This window comes from Muscardinus avellanarius, assembly GCF_963383645.1.
Source record: "Muscardinus avellanarius genome assembly, chromosome: 6".
Taxonomy (NCBI): Eukaryota; Metazoa; Chordata; class Mammalia; order Rodentia; family Gliridae; genus Muscardinus; species Muscardinus avellanarius.
In genome coordinates this window covers 106,032,962-106,051,564 of record NC_137791.1, presented here as the reverse complement: position 1 = coordinate 106,051,564, position 18,603 = coordinate 106,032,962, and the positions used below count along the sequence as shown (strand labels likewise).

The 18,603-nt window shown below is 45.0% G+C and overlaps 2 protein-coding genes across 2 annotated transcripts in view; both read right to left on the bottom strand.

Annotated features, from left to right (window-relative positions):
- Positions 1-10,015, bottom strand: part of PDS5A (PDS5 cohesin associated factor A) — a gene marked incomplete at both ends in the record, with an annotated part of 138,454 nt that extends 128,439 nt beyond the window's left edge. Inside the window, one exon of the mRNA XM_080697069.1 lies at positions 9,878-10,015. Coding sequence (XP_080553195.1) covers positions 9,878-10,015 — 138 coding nt within the window. The remainder of the gene's footprint in view (positions 1-9,877) is intronic.
- Positions 10,016-11,492: 1,477 nt separating this feature from the next.
- On the bottom strand, positions 11,493-14,101 carry LOC308264128 (ATP synthase subunit epsilon, mitochondrial-like; the record flags this gene model as incomplete). Its single annotated transcript, XM_080697254.1, has 2 exons — positions 11,493-11,534; positions 13,961-14,101. The coding sequence occupies 2 exons, from the start codon at positions 14,099-14,101 to the stop codon at positions 11,493-11,495; spliced, it is 183 nt and encodes a 60-aa protein (XP_080553380.1).
- Between the last annotated feature and the right edge of the window lie 4,502 nt (positions 14,102-18,603).

The window sequence follows — 18,603 nt, the reverse complement described above, 5'->3', positions numbered from 1 at the left end:
AGAACACTATAGTCCTAATATAGTCAGGATACTTTGGGAATTAAGATTAAAACAAAGAAATCCTAAAAAGCATTGAGGTACTGAGTGAAGGCATAAGAAACCAAGTATAGTGGAATTAAGGCTTTATGACCAGTACCAAAATGTGGGCTCTTGAGTAGGTATCCAACTTCAATGTCCCTGCTTATGAACATGTTGTGTAGTACATTAATTTTTCTTTCCCTCCTCTTTTCATCTAATTAGTTTAGAAAAGAATTATCACCCGAGTGTGATGGCGCACACTTGTAATCCCAGCATTTGGGAGGCTGAGACAGGAGGATCGCAGTTTGCAGACAGCCTCAACTACCTTATTGAGGTCCTCTGTAACTTAGTGAGACCCTGTTTCAAAATAAAAATTAAAAAATAGGGCTGGAGTTTTAGCTTGAAGGTAGACTGTCCCTCCAATGGTATCAGGGTTCCATCCCTGGTACCACAAAAAATTTTTAAAAATAATGATTTTTCTTGTTCCCCAACTGGATCAATAATTACTTACATAGTATTCTGCTCAATGAGGTAGCAACTATGATTCTGCATAAGGCACTTCCCAGATTACACTGACAGCTAGCTTTCTATTATATTCTCCAGTAGGAAGCAGAGTGATTAAAAGGCAGAAAAAGGAACTTCCATCTTTCTTGTGATTCCTGCCAATGTCACTCTAGTGGTCTCCAGCTTCAAACACCATTCAACCCCACCTCCCTTTCTTAAAACTGCATCGTTTTAGAAAGGAGCTTTTCTACAGACCATGTTTCTCAAGCTATAATTATAAGGCATTGCACCACTTATATGCAAAACATATTATAATGAAATCCTGGGCTGAGGATGTAGTTCAGTGATAGAGTGTTTGCTTAGGAGATATGAGGCTCTTGGTTTGGTACCTAGCACAGCAAAAATAAAGTGCTGCAAACATGCAATTTCAACTACCAACCTTGTTCCAAACAAAGTAAAAGCCAGTCAGGGTGGTACATGCTTGTAATATCAGCATTTGGGAGGCTGAGACAGGAGGATCACAGTTTGCAAACAGCAACAGCTACTTAGTGATGCCCTTTGCCACCCAGTGAGACCCTGTTTCAAAATAAAGAATAAAAAAATCGAGGCCAGGAGTGGTGGCACACACTTGTAATCCCAGCACTCGGGAGGCTGAGACCAGAGGATCATGGTTCGCTAGACAGCCGCAGCTACTTAGTGAAGCCCTCCACAACTTAGTGAGACCTTGTTTCAAAATAATTTAAAAAAAAAATAGGGCAGTAGGTGTAGCTCGGAGGAATGCCACTAGGTTCCATCCCCAGACCCGCAAAAAATAAATAAATAAATAAATAAATTGGGCAGGGTGTGTAGATCGGAAGTACAATGCTCCTGGGTTCCATCACCAGTAGTGCAAAGAAAGAAAGAATGAAAAAGAAAGGAAGGGACAGATGGACAGACAAATTAAGGGTGGAGCTCAGGTAGAATGCTCCTGAGTTCAATCCCCAGTACTGTTAAAAAAAAAAAAAAAAAAAAAAAGGTGAGATATTTTATCTCCAAGCTCAAACTACCCTTTCCCAAGACACTTTTAGGGCCTCGAGAGATTAAGGACACGCTGAGTGTGGTGGTGCAGGCTTGTAAACCCAGGCTTAGACAAGAGGATCACATAGGTTCAAAGCCAGCCTCAGCGACTTAGTGAAGCTCTCAGCAACTTAGTGAGGCACTGTTTCCAAATAAAATATGAAAAAATAGGTCTAGAAGTATGGCCTGGGGGTAGAAAACCCTGAGTTCCATCACCAGTACCACAAAGTACTATAAATGCCTTTCAATCAATGAATATGCACAATTACAACCAAATGCTTATGGACTGAAAACAATGTTTGAGAGTATCTGTGTGGAAAAGAAGTTTTCAAATGAAATATATCAAACTCATTAGAAAGCAGCAAATACTAATTTTGAACCACAATTAAAGTATTTCTACCATCCAAAAGACTCCCATTCTCATTACTATACAGGCACACAGGCCACCTTTGACAGTTACCACTGCTTTCTTTTTTCTTTTTTTGTGGTACTGGGGATGGAACCCAGGGGCCTTCTACCTCCAGGCTATACGCCCAGACCTACTTTTATGTTTTATTTGGGAACAGGGTCTCATTGCTGAGAGCCTCACTAAGTAGCTGAGGCTGGCTTCGAACCTTTGCAATCCCTCAGTCTCAGCCTCCCAAGCGCAGGGATTACAAGCGTGCGCCACCACGCCCGGCTGCTTTTCTATTTTGGAGGGACTGGGGAAGGAATCCAGGGGTTCAACATCTCAGAGCTATGACCCAGCCCTATTTCTTTTTGTTTGTTCATTCTTGTGGGACTAAGAGACTAAACCCAGGAGCATTCTACCTCTGAGCTAAGGCCCAGCCATATTTTTTTTTTTTTATCTTGACACATGGTTTCACAATAAGTTAGAGAGGCCCTTTCACTAAACTGCTAGGTTGGCCATAAACTTGCAATCCTATCTCCCTCCCAAGTACTGGGAGCTCAGCAGCAGAATACCCTAGGGCTCAATCCCCAATACCAAAAAAACAACAGAGGTTCGGTTAAGTAAGTTGTCTGCGAATTCCTAAACTCAAACAATTCTTCTGCCTCAGCCCTCCAAGCAGCTGGGACTATAGGTATGCAATACCACAGCTGGTTCATTCCTTTGCATATTAAGGAAATATAGAGTTCTTATCACATTGAACCTCAATTCAATACATATTTTTTATTCTCATATAAAAGTTTTCTTATTGCCAGTAACAATAAAATGGCTTCTTCCAACATATTAATCTGTATTTATTTATTTATTTATTTATTTATTTATTTATTTACTTATGGTATGGGGGATGGAAAAGGGCATTCAATCTCCAAGCTACACCACCAGCCCTATTTTTTATTCTTTATTTTGAAACAGGGTCTCAATGAGTTGCAAAGGGCCTCCTAGCTTAGTGAGACTGTTTCAAAATAAACAATAAAATAGGGCCAGTGGTGTAGCTTGGAAGTAGAATCCCCTATACAGAAACAAACAAACAAACAAACAAACAAGCAAGTAAGCAAGCTACGGGTGTGGCTCAAAGGCAAAATTCCCCTGGGTTCAATCCCCAGTACCAAAAAATAAGTGAATGAATAAAAGAGGGTGGGGGTATAGCTCAGAGGTAGAACACCCCTGATTCAATTATCAGTACCATAAAAAGATTAATGGTAACAAATACATAAATATAAGTGGAATACAAACAGAGAAGTCAGGCATGGTGGCACATGTCTGTAATCACAGTATTTGTGAAATTAAGAGAGGATCACAGGTTCAAGCCAGCCTCATCAACAAAGCAAGACTCTCAACAACCTAGCAAGACTGTTTCAAAAACAAAAAATAGCCAGGTGTGGTGGTGCACATTTGTAATTCCAGCACTTGGGAGGCTGACATAGGAGGATTACAGGTTTGAGGCCAGTCTTATCTACACAGTGAGGCCCTCTGCAACTCAGTGAGTCTCTATTTCAAAATAAAGAATAGAAAAAGGGGGCTGGGCCAGGCATGGTGGTGCTGGCCTGTGATCCTAGAACTTGAAGGCCGAGACAGGAGGATCACTGGATTGTGGCCAGCCTCATCTATTTACTGAGGCCCTCTGTAATTTAGTGAGACCCTGTTTCAAAATAAAGAATATAAAATAGGGCTGGAAGTATAGCTTGGATGTAGAATGCCCCTGGGTTCAACCCCCAGTACTGAAAAAGAAAAGAAAAAAAATAGAGGGAGTAGCTTAAAAAAAGAATGCCTCTGGATTCAATCCCTAGTCAGTCAGTCAGTCAGTCAGTCTGCTTGTCTGTCTCTCTTTCACACACAAAATTCAATTACAACATTAATACATAAGTATTGGCACAGAAATAATACAAAAGCGAACAAAAGCATGCATGGGCCAGGTGTGGTGTTGCAAGCTTAATCACAGTACTTGGAAGGTTGAACTAGAGGACTGTAGGTTTGAAGCCAGCCTCAGCTACTTAGAGAGACCCTGTTTCAAAATAAAGAATAAAAAATAGGGTGGGGTATAGCTCAGAGGTAGGATGCCCCCTGGGTTCAATCCCCAGTATCATAAAAAATAAAAAATAAATAAAAAATAAAAAACCACTACAACAGGTATGGTACCTGGATTTACTTATGAAGCTTACAGGGAAGATGGGGAGACAAAACAAATAAACATGAACATATGTAATACCACAACTGTAGTAAGTGATATGAAGAAGTGGGATCTAGGAGACTTCCTAAAGATAAATGAACCTAGTATGAAGGGTATGTGAGCTATAGTCTATGAGGAATCGCTCTCCAAGCATAAATGAACATAGTACATTCAGGGAACTGACAGAAGATCAGTGTGACTAGACATAACAAAAATATATTAAGTGGTTTTTAGGAAACAAAATTTCTAGCTGGGCATGATGGTATGTACCTGTAATCCCAGTACTTGGGAGGCTGAGACAGGAGGATTACAGATTTAAGACCAGACTCAGCAATTTACTAATGCCCTCAGCAACTTAGCAAGACCCTGTTTCCAAATCAAAAATAAAAATTGCTGGAGTGTAGCTCAAAGGTAGGATGCCCCTGGGTTCAACCCTCACTACCAAAAATAAATAAATCTGAAGTGGCTCAGTGGAAGAATATAAGTTTAGCATATGCAATGCCCCAGCACCTCAAAACAATAAAAACAAGAAGCAAAAACTACATTTCCAATGAAACAGTAATATTTTAAACAGGAAACACTAAAAAGTCACAACAGATATAAAGGCAGGCAGGAAGAACACAATCAAAATAAAGGCAAGAGGAACACAAAATAGCAGCAAAATTTTAACAGTAGGACATTCAAATTAGTTAAAATGTTACGTCAAGGGGTATGATGTAGTTCAGTGGTAAAGCACTTGCCTCACAAGCACAGCACACTGGGTTGGATTCCAGTATCACCAAAAAAAAAAAAAAAAAAAAAAAAAAATTGCCAAGCCAGGCATGTTGGCAGCATACTATCCTGGAAAACTCAGTGCTTCCGAGACTGATAGGAGGACTGCAGGTTCCTAAGCAACCTCAGAGATTTAGTGAGGCCCTCTGCAACTTAGTGAGACCCTGTTTCCAAATAAAAAATAAAATAGGGCTAGGGGTGTAGCTCAGAGGTAGAATGCCCTTGAGTTTGATTCCCAATATCACACACACACACACACACACACACACACACACACACACACACACACAGAAATAGGACCTCACTAAATTGATAGTCTCACTACTTGCTGAGGCTGTCCTCAAACTTGTGATTCTCCTATCTCAGCCTCCCAAGTATAGGAATTACAGGCCTGTGTCACCCACCCAAATAACTTTTCATTTTTTTAATTGACCACTAGAATGAAACTATAAGCCACACAAAGTGGCAAAGGCCTATAATCCCAGTACTTGGGAAACTGAACCAGGATGAAAGAAAGTTCAAGGCCAGCTTGGGCAACTTAATGAGACTCTGTCTCAAAATAAAAAGGCATAGAAAAACAGGTATAGTGGGCAAGCCTGTAATCCCAGTATTTGGGAAGATGAAATAGGAGGCTTGAAGGTTTGAGGCCAACCTTAGCAACCTAGTGAGACATTGTTTCAAGAAAAAGGAGGGGGAGGAGCTGGGGGTACAGCTTGGAGGTAGAATGCCCTAGGTTCAATCCCATTAAAAAAAATAAAAGGCTGAGATAGGAGTATCACAGTTCACAGACAGCCTCAGCTACTACTTTGCAACTCAGTGAGACCCTGTTTCAAAATAAAGAATAAAAAATAGGGCGCCGGGCATGGTGGCGCACACCTGTAATCCCCGCGCTTGGGAGGCAGAGACAGGAGGATCGCGCAGGTTCGAAACCAGCTGCACACGATGGCTTAGGAGACCCTGTTTCCAAATAAAAAAAATGTAAAAATAGGTCTGGGAGTGTAGCCCGGAGGTAGAAGGGCTTCCAGGAACCCCAGTACCACCAAAAAATAAAAAATAAAAAATAGGGCTGGGGTGTAGCTCAGAGGTAGAATGTCCCTGGGTTCTATCCCCAGTACTGCAAAATAACTAACTAAATAAATAAGGGCTTGGCTGGGTGTGGTGGCCAACACTTGTAATCCCAGCATTTGGGAGGCTGACAAGAGGACTGCAGTTCGAGGACAGCCTCAGCTACTTCTGAGTGAGGCCCTTTGCAACTCAGTGAGATTCTGCTTCCAAATAATAAAAAATAGGGGTGTAGCTCTGAGGTAGAATGCCCCTGGGTTCCATCCCCAGCATCCCCCCCAAAAAAAATTAATAAATAAAAGGGCTAAATTAGCTCGGCGTGGTGGCGCACACTTGTAATTCCAGTACTTGAGATGCTGAGACAAGAGGATAGCAGGTTCAAGGCCAGTCTCAGCAATTTGTAAGGCCCTCTACAACTTAATGAGACCCTGTCTTAAAGAATATGGAGCCAGACGTGGTGGCGCACATATGTAATCCCAGGATTTGGGAGGCTGAGACAGAAGGATCATGGTTCTTAGCCTCAGCTCCTTAGCTAGGCCCTTTGCGGCTCAGTGATACCCTGTTTCAAAAAAACAAAACGACTAAAAAATAGGGCTGGGGGTGTCACTTGGAGGTAGAATGCCCCTGGGTTTTTATCCCTAGTAACTAATACACACACACACACACACACACACACACACACACACGGAGGGGGGTGAAGGGAGGGAGGGAAAGGGGTTAGAGATGTAGCAGCAGAGCATCCCCGGTTCAATCCTGAATACCACAAAGAAAAAGGGGGAAAAAAAGGAAGGAAGGAAAGGATGAACAGAGGCAGGGTCCTCAATTAAGTGCCTCACTTGGGTGTGGTGGCACACAACTTTAATCTTAATAATTGGGAGCCTGAGAAAGGAGAATCAAAAGTAAGGCCAGTCTCAGCAACTTAGTGACAACCTATTTAAAAAAAAAAAGAAAAAAAGAAAAAAAATTAAGAGTACTGGGAGTGTAGCCCCTGAATTTAATCTCCAGTACTTGAGAAGGAAAAAAAAAAAGATTTTTTTTAAGGTGGGGTCTTTAGTGTCAAGATCTGTTTTAGGTATAGTTCAGTGTTCTCATTCTTAACCTGTGTCAGGAAATTAAGTATTACCAAACCAAAGAACAAAAACCTGTTTTAATGAAACTGTGACTTTTCTGCTGGGCGTGGTGGTGCACGCTTGTAATCCCCGCGCTTTGGAGGCCGAGACAGGAGGATCGCACAGGTTGGAAGCCAGCCTCAGCGACTTAGTGAGGCTTTCAGCAACTTAGTGAGACCCTGTTTCCAAATAAAATATAAAACAAAAAGGTCTGGGAGTATAGCCTGGAGGTAGAAAGCCTCTGGGTTCCTCCCCCAGTACCACAAAAAAAGGAAGGAAGGAAGGAAAGAAAGAAACTGTGTAAAGAATATAATTCATTTTGGAAACTAAACCACATGGATACTTTAAAACAACATTGTATACACTTACTAGGTACTAAACTAAGCTCTAAGAGGTTCCTACTAATACATTTCACTAAGTTTCTCAAGAAAGAAACATTATCAACATTGTTTCTTCTCTCAACTTCCCATCAAGTCTGATTCATCTTTTTTGGGGGGGCATTCTGGGGATTGAACCCAGGGGCATTCTACCTGAGGTACATCCTCAGTTGTATTTTATTTTTAAATAAGTCTCAATTGCCAAGAGCCTAAATAAATTGCTGAAGCTGGCAGCAAACCTGCAATCCTCCTGTTTTAGCCTCCCAAGTACTGGGATTTCAAGCGTGCATCACCATGCACAGCTCGGATTATAATCTTGAAACATCCCTACTATAATATCTATTTTCAAGATTTTAACTTTTTTTAAATTAGACTATTGATACAGTCTTCCCTAGCTGGACTGCCTCTCATCTTTCTCTACTCCAACCTAATTCTGAGATAACCAAAATATCTCTGGTATTGCCTCCAACATCCCTTGGTGGCTGAAACTGCCCTGAGAACCACTGCTTTAAGATGATCCTACAACAAGAACAGTAAACATTTGGTAAGGCTCTGGCCACAATCTCTATCTATGGAACGGACAGCAAAAAACTGGCCAACATTAAGTGGAAACTTACAACCTTGACTTAAGAACCACCACTAAATAAGCTTAGGCCTCGCACACAAAAAAAGCCATAATGTTTCTTAAACTCCTTTGAACATATGAGTTTAAATCATCATTGTATTTTACGCCTGAATTTCAAAAAACCAGTACCTTCTGTCAAAGTTTAAGCACATTACATACATATTTAGGCCTCAAGATATTAAGAAACTGTGACAACTTAAAAAATATATCTTTTGTGCTTAAATGTCCCCTTACAAAGCTGATGAAAACAGAAACCCTCCTGGGCAAATTATGGCCTACATTTAAGGTAAGATACACAGTATACTCACTAAACAAAATATTCAAAGAAAAAACTTTAAAAACACATTTTTATACTTGAAACAGATAAAAAACACATACACTTTTTAAATTTGTACTGAGAATCGAATCCAGGAATGTTCTACCTCTGAGCTACACCCCTAAAGTGCAGTATTTTGAAACTGGGTCTCACTAAGTTGCTGGGTCTGGCCTCAGTCAGACCTGCAATCTTCCTGTCTCAGCTTCCCAAGTACTAGGATTATAGGCATGTACCATCACACCAAGCACACACACACTCCTTCTTTTTTTTATTTATTTATTTTGGTGGTGGTGGTGGTACTAGGAGCCCAGGGGCTTTTCTACCTCCGGGTTATACTCCCAGACCTATTTTATACTTTATTTGGAAACAGGGTCTCACAAAGTTGCTGAGAGCCTCACTAAGTAGCTGAGGCTGGCTTTGAACCTGTGCGATCCTCCTGTCTCAGCCTCCCAAGCGCTGGGATTACAAGCATGCACCCAAGCCTGCAGTCCTCTTTAATATCGTGCAATAATAATCGCACCCCCCCACACACAGTACTGGAGATGAAAACCGGGGGCATTCTACCTCTGAGCTACACCCCCAGCCCTACTTTTTTATTCTTTATTTTGAAACAGGATCTTACTGAGTTGCAAAGGGCCCTACTAAGTAGCTGAGGCTGATGGTAAGCCTGGATCCTCCTGTCTCAGCCTCTCAAATGGGGAATTACATGTGTGCACCACCACACCCATCTTATGTAATAGTTATTTCCCTAGAGAATTTATTGGAAAATGTATCCAAAGTAGGTAAGGTGGCACATATCTGTAGTCCCAGTACTAGGGAGGCTGAGATAGGAAGATGGCTGATTCAAGGACAGACTCAACAACTTACCAAGGTCCTCAGCAATTTAATGAGACCCTGTTTTAAAAAAATTTAAAAAGGCACAGGGTGTCATGGAGCGAACTTGTAATCTCAGCTTGGGAGGCAGAAACAGGAGACAGGAGGATCGTGCAGTTTGAAGCCAGCCTTGCTGGCTTAAGAGACCCTGTTTCAAATATATATATACAAAATATATATTATATATATATATATATATAAAAAATAGGTGTCTTGGGAGTCTAGTCTGGGTTAAAAGGGTTTCCAGGAACCCCAGTACCACCAAAATAATAATAACAATAACAATAATAATAATAATAATAATAATAATAATAAATTTTTTTAAAAGGCTGAGAATGTACCTAATAGGTACTATACCCCTGGGTTCAATCTCCAGTTTTAAAAAAAAACGTTTAAGATGGAACAATACCTTTCAGAGAGGATAAGAAGGAAAACAAAATGGTATCTTTAAAAACTAGGTAAGTGAAATGAAAGGCCAGGGCTATTCGTTCGCGATGCCACAAGAGACAGCATCTGAAAACATCAGAGTACCAACACTCTGTAGACCTTACCTTCAGTCGTTTGATCATCTCGTCGGTGGTGATCTTGTCGGTGATTTCCTTTACTCCCGGAGGGTAGGCAATCTTCCCATCCGCACTCACAACCCCACAGAGGGCAGAGGCAGGTTTGGGCTGCGCGGTGAAGTCCATCCTGGGGGACTTTTCTTTCACAGTCCTCTACCGGCCTCTATCGGTCAGAAAACCAAAGTTCAGCGGGAAAGGGGCGACTTTGTAACCTCTTTTTGCATTTCAAAAATCTCTAATCTGGAAAGGACTCTTTCTCCCCCGAGGCCGGGAACCCGGCGGGGGCCCCTCTACCCGCTCCCTCCTGGGGGCCGGGCCCCGCGGGCCGCCCTGGCCAGCCCCGGGCCCACACCGGGCTCCCGGGCACCAGCCGGAGTTTCCCACTCCGCCTTTCACAATGAAATCCGCCCCTGAGCGCCGAGGTCCGAAGTTTGGCGCCGGTGGAGGCCGCCGAGGACCCCGAGCCCTTCCGGGGCCGGAGAGAAGCGCCGAGCCCCCGCCCGGCCGGCGCCCTCCGGGGAGGGAGACGCGAGGCCTATCGGGCTCGGCTTAGGCCGCAAACTAGGGAGCCGAGGCGGCGCGGCGGGGCTCTCGGGAGCCAGGCGCCCGGCCCGCCGCCTCGGGGCCCCGGCCCGCTCCCTCCCGCCGCGCCGGCGCACGCCCGCGCCCCCAGCCCGGCGCCAGGAAGCGGAGGACGCGGCTCCGCACTTCACATTTTGTTCCTTCAACTTCGTCGGGCGGAGGGGCCGGCGCCTCCCCGCGCCCCGGCACGCCAGGCCTGCGCCGCAGCTCGGGCCCGGGGCCTGGGACGCGCGCCCCCCGCCGCCGCCTTTACCTCCTGCTCATGCGGGCGGAAGGCGCATGGAGCGCCGGCCTCTGTCAGGTGGTTGCGCCGCCGCCCTCGCCCGCTGCACACAAAGCGGCTCCGCGGTCCCGCCGCCGCCGCCCGCCCCGGAGCGGCGCTGGGCTGGCGGTGCCGAGGGAGAGCCGCCGGGGGGAGCGCGGGCGGCGGGCGGGCGGGCGGGCGGGCGCGCCGGCGGGGAGACACTGCCGCTCTCCGTCCGGCCGCGGAAGAGCAGCCTCGGCGCAGGCTCCGCCGGGAGCGAGTGCGCGTGTGTCCGCCCGGACCCCGCGGCCGCACGCACCACGCAGCACGCAGCACGCACGCACGCACGCACGCTCTCGCGCCCGCCGCCCGGGCCCCGGAGCCGCGCGTCGCGCTCGCGCCGGCCGGTCCCGCGAGCGGCGGGGAGCACGCGAGAGCGGCGGCCGCGCGCCCGCCCTTCCTCGGCCAGCGCGGGCCGACGGCGCCGCCACCCGGCGGGCGCGAGACCTGCGAGCCCGCCGCCTCCCGGAGCCGCGGCCCCGGCCCGCGCGGAGTGGAGCCGGGCTGGCGGGAAGCGGACCCGCCGCCCCGCCCCGCCCCGGCCCGAGCCCACCCGGCCTTCGCCGCCGCCCGCCCAGGACTGCGGGGCTGTCACCCTGAGGAGCCTGGACACGACTGCTGAAAAGTGAATTCCTCGGTGGAACGAGCTGTCTTCCTCCCCAGAGACACATCTACAAACGGAGGGAAAGTTTAGCAACATGGCGCACTGTGGGCCGCTCATTCTTGGGTCTTCTGACCATCACCCTCCACCCGAGTCTTCTAAAGTTAATATGTTGAAAGCTGCAAAATATGAAAATAGCATTGAGTACAGAATTTTTTTTTTTTCTTTTGGGTACTGGGGATGGAACCCAGGGGGCTTCTACCTCCGGGCCACACTCCCAGACCTTTTTTTTTTTTTTTTTTTTTTGCGGGTTTGGGGATGGAACCCAGGTGCATTTGGCCTCCGAGCTACACCCCCTGCCCTATTTTTTATTATTTACTTTGAAACAGGGTCTCACTAAGTACCTGAGGCCATCCGTGAACCGTGATCCTCTGGTCTCAGCCTCCCGAATGCTGGGATTACAAGGGTGCGCCACCATGCCCGGTTTAGACCTATTCTTTTTAAATATTTTATTTGGAAACAGGGTCTCTTAAGCCAGCTGAGGCAGGCTTCGAACCTGCACAATCCTCCTGTCTCAGCCTCCCAACTGATTACAAGCATGCACCACCACGCCCGGCTGAGTACAGAAAATTTTGAGATATGGGCCTTGAGCCACGGGCCTCTCAATCACTTTGTGTACTGGTTTAAAACTAGGGGTTCACTCCTAAACTTAAGAATCAGGGTCTCTGAGACCGAGACTCGGAATTGTTTTTTGTGAATATCAGTAATCTCGGTTTGGGGATTTTTGTTTTTGTTTTGTTTTTGCGGTACTGCGGATGGAACCCAGGGACATTCTACTTCAGAGCTACACCCTCAGCCCTATTTTATATTCTTTATTTTGAAATGGGACCTCACTGAGTTGCAAAGGGCCTTACTACATAACTGAGGCTGCCCTCAAACCTCTATCCTCCTGTCTCAGCCTCCCAAATGCTGAGATTAAAAGCATGCACCAGCGCCGGGCGTGGTGGCACACACTTGTAATCCCCGAGTTTGGAGATAGAAGGGTTTCCAGGAACCCCAGTACCACCAAAAAAAAAAAAAAAAAAAAAAAAAGTACCACCATGCCTGGCTCTCACTAATTCTTTTTTGTATGTGGGTGGTGGTACTGGGGATTGCGCTCAGGGGCATTCTACCTCCGAGTTACACCAGCAGCCCCATTTTTATTTTTATTTTTGTGTATGCCCATATTTTTAACTTTATACAACTATTTTGTTACCAAAATAAGTTGCACAGAGCTCCACTAAGTAGCTGAGGCTGGCTACAAACCTGCAATTCTCCTGTCTCAGCCTCCCAAGTACTGGGATTAAAGCATGCGTCATCAAGCCCTGCATCCTTCATTAATTCTCCCCTGAGATCTCGGGGTTTTTTTTTTTTTTGTTTAGTTTTTGTTTTTGTTTTAAAGGTTGTAAGGGGCAGGGATGTAGCTCAGTGGAAAAGCATCAGCTTTGCAAGTGTGGTGCTCCGGTTTGATCCCATGTTCCAAAAAGACCCTCTTTAAAAAGCTTGTAAAAAAAAAAAAAGCTGGGCGTGGTGGCACACACTTAGAATCCCAGAATTTGGGAGGCTGAGACAGAAGGACTGCAATTCGACAGCCTCAGCTATTACTTAGTGAGGCCCTATGCAACACAGAGAGACTCTGTTTCAAAATAAAGAATAAAATATAGGGTTGGGAGTGTAGGTCAGAGGTAGAATGCCCTGGGTTCCATTCCCAGTACCGCAAGAAAATAAAAAATATGCCAGGTACACTTGTAATCCCAGCATTTAGGAGGCTGACACAGGAGGATCACAGTTCGAGGATAGCCTCAGCTACTTAGGCCGTTTGCAACTCTGTGAGAACTTGTTTCAAAAGAAAGAATAAAAATAGGGTTGGGTGTAGCTAGGAGGTAGAATGCCCCTGGGTTTCATCCTTAATACCACAAAAAATTAAAAAGGTTGTAAAATAATAATAAAAAAAAGGTTGTGTGTGTACTGACTCATTGGTGCTAGAGATTGAACTCAGAGGCATTCTGCCACTTGAGCTCCACCCCCAGCCCTATTTTATTTTTATTTTGAAACAGGGTCTCACTAAATTGCTGGGAGACTCACTAAGTTGGCATTGAACCCTCCATACTCCTATTTCAGCCTCCTAAGTACTAGGATTACAGGCCTGGGCCACCAAGCCCTGCTCAAAAAATTTTGTTGTTGTTGTTTTAGGAGTGAACCATATGTCAATTTATTGGGTCATTAATTTATGAATGACGGGTTTTTTTCATGAAGTGAGATCAGTTTCAGCAGGCGGTGGGCTCACACATCACCTTCACCTTGAAAGTGTAGTATTTCACGCTGCAGCCAGGGTTCATTCTTTCTTGACTTTCACAATTTTTCTACTGGGGTTCCTGGAAGCCCTTCTATCTCCGGGCTATACTCCCAGACCTATTTTTACATTTTTATTTGGAAACAGGGTCTGCTAAGCCAGCGCACGCAGCTGGCTTCGAACCTGCGTGATCCTCCTGTCTCTGCCTCCCAAGCGCAGGGATTACAAGCGTGCGCCACCACGCCCGGCGACTTTCACAATTTTTATGTTGCTGCCAGAGGTCTTCTCGGCATTTGCTTTGAACTCTGTCTTCAGTGCATCCTGCACTGCTTTGGCACAGATCCGGGAGAATCGGATGTAGCTGAGTCCAGCCTGTTGCCAGTATGCCACCATGATGCCGCGAGATGGGCACATCAGGTTGATTCGCTAGGATGCAGCAATGTCGGCTCTCTCAAAAAAATTTTAAGCATACCAAGGATTAAGTTTCTTTTCACCAAATGCTGGGATTACAAGCATGCTCCACTATCCCAGCTCATTTAAATTATTATTAATAAACTGGGTGTGGTGATGCATGCTTATAATCCCAGCATTTGGGAGGCTGAGACCGGAAGATTGCAGTTCGTGGACAGCCTCAGCTACTTAGGCCCTCTGCAACTTACTGAGACCCTGTTTCAAAATAAAGAATAAAAAATTGGTCAGGGGGTGTAGCTCAGAGGTTGAACGCCCCCGAGTTCCATCCCCAGACCCACAAAATAAAAACATAAATAATTATTGATGATTATCCTTTGTTCTATTTTTTCCCCACAACCTTGAATGCAAAATATATATATATATATATATATATATATATATATATATATATATATATATTTTTTTTTTTTTTTTGCAGTACTGGAGGCATTCTACCTCTGAACAACATCCCAGCCCTATTTTTTATTCTTTATTCTTAAACAGGGTCTCACTGTGTTGCAAAGGGCCTAAGTAGCTGATGCTGTGTGCGAACCGGGATCCTCCTGTCTCATCCTCCCAAATGCTGAGATTTCAAGAGTGTGCCATCTTAACTTAAAGTCACTGAATTGTTTTTCAGATATTACACAAAGGAGTAATCATCTTGGAATCTAACATTCCACAATTGCTGAATTGCTACAACCCAGAATAGGAATAGAGGACAAAATCCATTTAAGATCACCCTCTTCCAAATTACTAAATCCACAAAACAAAGCAAGACCTGGTGATGCACACCTGTAACCCTAGTACTTGGGAGGCTGAAATGGGAAGATTGCAGGTTCAAGACCAGCCTTAGCAAGTTAGCAAGACCGTGTTTCAAAATAAAAAGGAGCCAGGCGTGGTATCCCATGCTTGTAATCCCAGTACTTGGGAGGCTAAGACAAGATAACAGGTTCTCAGCCAGCTTCAGCAACTTAGTGAGGTCTTTTGCAACTGGTGAGACTCCATTTTATAATAAAAAGGACTGGGAACACAATTCACATGTACAATACCCCTGGGTTCAATGCCTGGTACCAACCCCCCAAAAAAGAACAATGATTTTCTTTTGATTTTTACCCTCAGTAACTCCCAATGAAGAGTATTGTATGCCCATAAATTTTAATGTTATTAAACTATTTTTTTACCATCATGTAGCTTTGTAAACACTAAAAATTAATAAACCCTGATGACTGCAACATGTATGAGCAAATTGAATTTATATGATACTCTTTAAAATTTCTACCCTACTTCTGTGTTTAGTTATTGAGAGGAGGTCTGACTATGTTGCCCAAGTGATCACTACGTTGTGGAGGGTCTCACTAAGTTGCTGAGGCTGGCCACAAGCCCCCAGTCTTCCTATCTCAGTCTCCCAAATGCTGGGATTATAATAATAAGCATGTACCACCACACCTGATCTGCTTCTTTTTTCAAACATCTGTTTCCATGTACAGAAAGTAAGACTAGCTGGGCATGATGATGTATACTTGTAATCCCAGTACTTGGGAGGCTGAGATAGGAGGATCACAGATTTGCAGCCAGCCTCAGCTACTTAGTGAGCTCCCCCAAATTAGTGAGACCCTGTTTAAAAAAAAATAAAAAATAGTGTTGGGGGTGTAGCTTGGAGGTAGAATGCCCCTGGGTTCCATCCCCAGCACCACACACACACACACACACACACACACACACACACACAAAAGACTAGATATAATCATTTGTGGGACAATGATTTTTGTGTGTGTGTGTGTGTGATACTAGATGTTGAACCCAAGGACACTTTACTTCTGATTTATATCCCAAGACTCAATTTACTTATTTATTTATTTTTATTTTTATTTTTGGCAGTATTGGGGATGGAACCCAGGAGCATTCTACCTCTGAGCTACACCCTCAGTCCTATTTTTTACTCTTTATTTTGTGAAACAGGGTCTCGCTGAGTTGCAAAGGGTCTCACTAAATAGTAGCCAAGGCTGGCCATGGACCACGATCTTCCTGTCTCAGCTTCCCAAATGCTGGGATTACAAGCATGTACCATCATGCACAGCTTATTTTTTATTTTAAAACAGGATCTCTCTGTGTTATCAAGAGCTGGCCTCGAAACTGCAATCTTCCTGGCTCAATCTCCCAAGTACAAAGGCCACCACACCCAGCATTTGTGGGACATTTTTTTTTTTTTTTTGCAGTACTGGGGATGGAACACAAGGGCATTATACCTCTGACCTATACCCCCATCCTTATTTTTCATTCTTTATTTTGAAACAGGGTCTCACTGAGTTGCAAAGGGCCTCACTAAGTAGCTGAGGCTGTCCGTGAACCATGATTCTCCAGTCTCCGCCTCCTGAATGCTGGGATTACAAGCATGTGCCACCACGCCCAACAAAAGCTTCTGATTTTTTAAAATTGATTTTGTATCAAGACACTTTGCTGAATTTGTTGATAAGTTCTATAAGGCATTTGGCTGAGTTTGTTGGATCTTCTAAGTATAATATCATGTCATCTGCAAATAGTGAAAGTTTGAGTTTGGCCGCCAGTGCTGCAAATTGTAGACTCAACCCCCCACCTTCACAGAGTTGAACTGCAAAGTCTCAGACTCAGGGAGTTTGTCAGGCTGTGCAACTTCCTGAGGGCACCACGCTGGGTGTTCTCCCTCAGGGACCATAGCTTCACTTACTGTCTAGCTGAGTGCTGGTCTGGATCTCTGGAGGGTGTGGTGAGCTTGGCTGCTGCTGCTAGAAGTTGTAGCAGGAGTTTGTACAGGTGGACCTGATGGCTTACAATGCTGATGATCTGCAGCTGCTTACTTCAGGTCCTTGGTTGTTTTCTGTTTGTTTCTAGAGTCAGGTGCAGTGAAGCAAGATGGTGATGTTTTGGTGCCCGCAGACGCAAGGCAGGCAGGTTTCTTTTCTGGTGTTGAGTGCGCTTTGGATCCCTGGAAAGTGTGGTGAGCTTGGCAGCCACTTCTGGAAGTTGTAGTCGGTGTTTGTGTAGGAAGAACTGATGGCTTACAACTCTGATGATCCGCAGCTGCTCAGTTCAGGTCCTTGCTTGTTTCCTTGTCTCTGGAGTTGGTGCTGTGAGATAAGATGGTGCCACTGTGGTGCCCACCACAAGGCGGGCAGGTTTCTTTTCTGCTCTCTGATCAGTCTTCTAACCTTTCTCCCCCTTCCCCTCAGCCTTGTACCTATAGTTTTATTCCTCCACTGATAATATTTTCTGGCTTTGTAGAATGCTGTTTTTAAGGCAGTGGAGATCAGGTATAAACAGGACTGGTAGGTGCTGCTTTCCTAGGTCACCACCTTCCTGGAAGTTCTATTTATTTTTGAAACAGTGTCTCACTGAGTTGCAAAGGGCCTCACTAAGTAGTTGAGACTGTCCACAAGTCTGGATCCTCCTGTCTCACCTCCCAAATGCTGGGATTACAAACCTGCACCACCACGCCCTGATGAGCTTTCTTTTCTTCATTGGGGTCCCAGATGCTGTTTCCTGGACTCTCCTGGGAATCTCCTGGGATTGCTTATCAGCAGGAACAACTGGAGTTTTGTGAAACTCTGGTCACTCTCATGAGGCTTCTTTTTTTTCTCCCTCAGTGATGGGTCCAGCCCGTCAGCGACGGGGCCGGGAGAGATGATGAGTACCGACGGCCCCGAACAACAGCACATGGATCCGGGAGACATGTCAAGCAGGATCTTGTTTATTTTTTTTTTTTTAGCCAACACAATTTAAAGCAAAAAACCACAAGGGGAATTTCCAACAGGAAACTATTCTAACCTATCAAGCTAAAGGTCACTCTTATAGCCAATCATTATCCAATGCACAAGGGGTTCACGAGCATGGAAGCATTAGTTGAGCCAATAAGGCTTAACATTACCAAATTGAGCTAGCGGGGGCAAGGAGAGTAGTTACGCCCTCTGTATCTGCTCGGCGCTGTTTGTTGCAGGTTCATTCATCGGAAGTTCCGGTGGTTGTGCAGACCCGTGCTCGCTACATGTAGCTCATGGATCAGAAGTTCTGTCAGGCGGTTTTGCAGATGCCAGTGCGCTTGGCGCTACATGTCATCAGGCAGTTGAGCAGACCGCAACACCTCAGGAGGCTTCTGATCTCATTATCACTTGACATGTGGGAGGTCTGGTCTTTTCAGGAGTTTTGGAAGTTGGTTAGCATCTGTTGCCTCTTAGGAAATGAAGTCTTAGGTCTCCTGGCCCTATCTGTCTACTTTTTTTCTACCTCCTCACCAGAACCTGAGATTCTCCTGTTTTAGCCTCTCAAGTACTGTCATTAAAGGTATGCCCTACCTTACCTGGCTCCTACTTTATTTTCATATACATTTTTTTATCTTTCAAATTCACCAAGAGAAGACAAGCATGGTAATGCACTCTTGTAATCCCACTACTTGGGAGGCTGAGACAGGAGGT